General features: G+C 35.8%; 1 protein-coding gene across 1 annotated transcript in view; it reads left to right on the forward strand.

Annotated features, from left to right (window-relative positions):
• LOC109228037 overlaps window positions 1–1,676 on the forward strand; it is a 9,044-nt gene extending 7,368 nt beyond the window's left edge. The window contains exon 5 of the mRNA XM_019393220.1: window positions 1,566–1,676. Coding sequence (XP_019248765.1) covers window positions 1,566–1,676 — 111 coding nt within the window. The remainder of the gene's footprint in view (window positions 1–1,565) is intronic.

A 1,992-nucleotide genomic window follows, 5' to 3' on the forward strand; every position in this document is an offset into this window, starting at 1 on the left:
GAAAAAGAATTTTTAAAATTGAAAGAAAAGAAAAAGGAAATGAGAAGGCTGATTTTTGGGCCATTTTGATTAAATTCCCCCAGGCCCAAACGATTTTGCCCATTACCCGTCCAAATCCAGGCCCAAATCGCCCCATACCCGGTCCGCCCCTTCAGTTGACGAAACGACCCCGTTTTTCAATCCCCAATCGGAGCCGTTGATCTCACTTGATCAAATGGTCGAGAACTGACTTGTTTGAAAATATATAACTGTCTGAATGGTTTGACCCCCCCGTTCCATCTCTCTCACTCATCTCCTCTTTAGGGACCCTCAAAAAATCCTAGCGCCGCCCCAAATCCCCCACCTTCTCTGGTGGCGGCGCCACCTCTAATCAACCCCAAATTAACACTACAAAACACCCATGGCCTCCTCTTCCCCAATCCTTGACTAACTTCCCTCGAATCCCTCTACACTGGTTCGAATCTTGAATCTAAGGTTGAAGCCCTAAGCCCCAAAATCAATTTCCTTTGAATCTGTGGCATGCATGAACATATGCTTCTGGTTTTTTCGAGTTTTGAAGTCTGATTCAACGCAAAATTGATGTTGTTCGTTTGTTCTTGACAAAGAACAAGTGATTAGCATCAGCTTCGTTTAAATCAGGATATCCAGCGTTATTTCGAGTTAAGTTGGTAAGTTTTCTTCATTTTTTATGTCCGTTTTTTGTTGTTTCACCATCTATTCCCCTTCTCTTTCTTCTACTTTTCTTTAGTTAGTTTCTTCTGATGAATTTAGTGAAAATTTTAACTTCTGAATCTACGTCTTTTCTTTGGTTGTTTGGTGTTCATATCTATTCCGTTGCTTTCCAGTTTTTCCTTTTTTTTAAAATTTGTAAAAGCTGTTCGTTAATTTTGTTTGGTTTGTTCGTTTGCATGTTTAACTTTTATTTAGGTCATGTTATGCTTCTGATTTTTGTTTTTATCTTATAAATTAGCTTAATTAGATGTTGTTTGATTTGGCCATCTAGCTTAATTCTAGTTGTATTTATATTAGTTAAAAATCAGTCAAGCCTTTAGTTTGAAAACATTCAAATGTTTCTTTTCTTGTTTCTCATTGAATCACTAAAATTGATTTCTAATTTGGTTTCTGCTTTGGATTCATTTTTGACAAATTTTCAAAGGAAGCCCATTCATTGTGGTTTATGTCTTGAGTCAGAATTGACCCATGTGGTTTGATGGTAATTGACAAGGGTTCTAAGGGTAGTCTAGGGACTTTAGCCTAGGGAATCTTGTGTAACTGATTTAGGAAGCTGATAGGAAGGTGGGTTTGGTACTTGTTTAAAAAACAGATTTTGAAATTAAGGACTGAATAGCAAAAACGAAAATTAAAAAAAGGAGTAAAGGGCAAAAACTGAAATCATTTCTGTTGCCCTAAAACTTCTCTATAAAAGGATGATTACTTCACTCTCAAGTCAGATTTTTGAGAGAATGATAAAACACTGAAATTTAGAAAAAACAGCTGAGTTTTCAAATAATGAAATCCTTTGCAATTTCTGGTAAAAAATTGGTTCAGCTTCCTGTTTGTTCTAGTATCTGAAAGTTACAAGGAATTTCTGGGTCATTTTCGAGTCTAAAATTGGTTTTCAAGTCTGGTTGTTGCTGATTTACAGAATCGAATCTGCTGCTGCTGATTCTTCTTAAACTCCCAGCTCATTTTTCTTGTTGTTTGTTGCTGTAACCAGGTACTCACTGAATCAATGATATGGAAGAGTTTTGAAGCTGGTTAATTAAGTCAAAAATCAGTGATATCTCTGTTGTTTTCTGCAACCATTTGGTTCTGCAATTAATTTAACCTTCTTCATGTCATGTTTGTTCTTTTCTATTTTCGGTTTTAAGTTTTGTTTGTAATACTCGATAAACTATTCCCTCCAGTCATTTAGTTTAAATGAGTTGATTTTGTGTTTGTATGAATGGACTGTTAATATTACTGCAGTAGAGACTTCAGCCGAATTAAACA

Source organism: Nicotiana attenuata, chromosome 6, assembly GCF_001879085.1.
Source record: "Nicotiana attenuata strain UT chromosome 6, NIATTr2, whole genome shotgun sequence".
NCBI lineage: Eukaryota > Viridiplantae > Streptophyta > Magnoliopsida > Solanales > Solanaceae > Nicotiana > Nicotiana attenuata.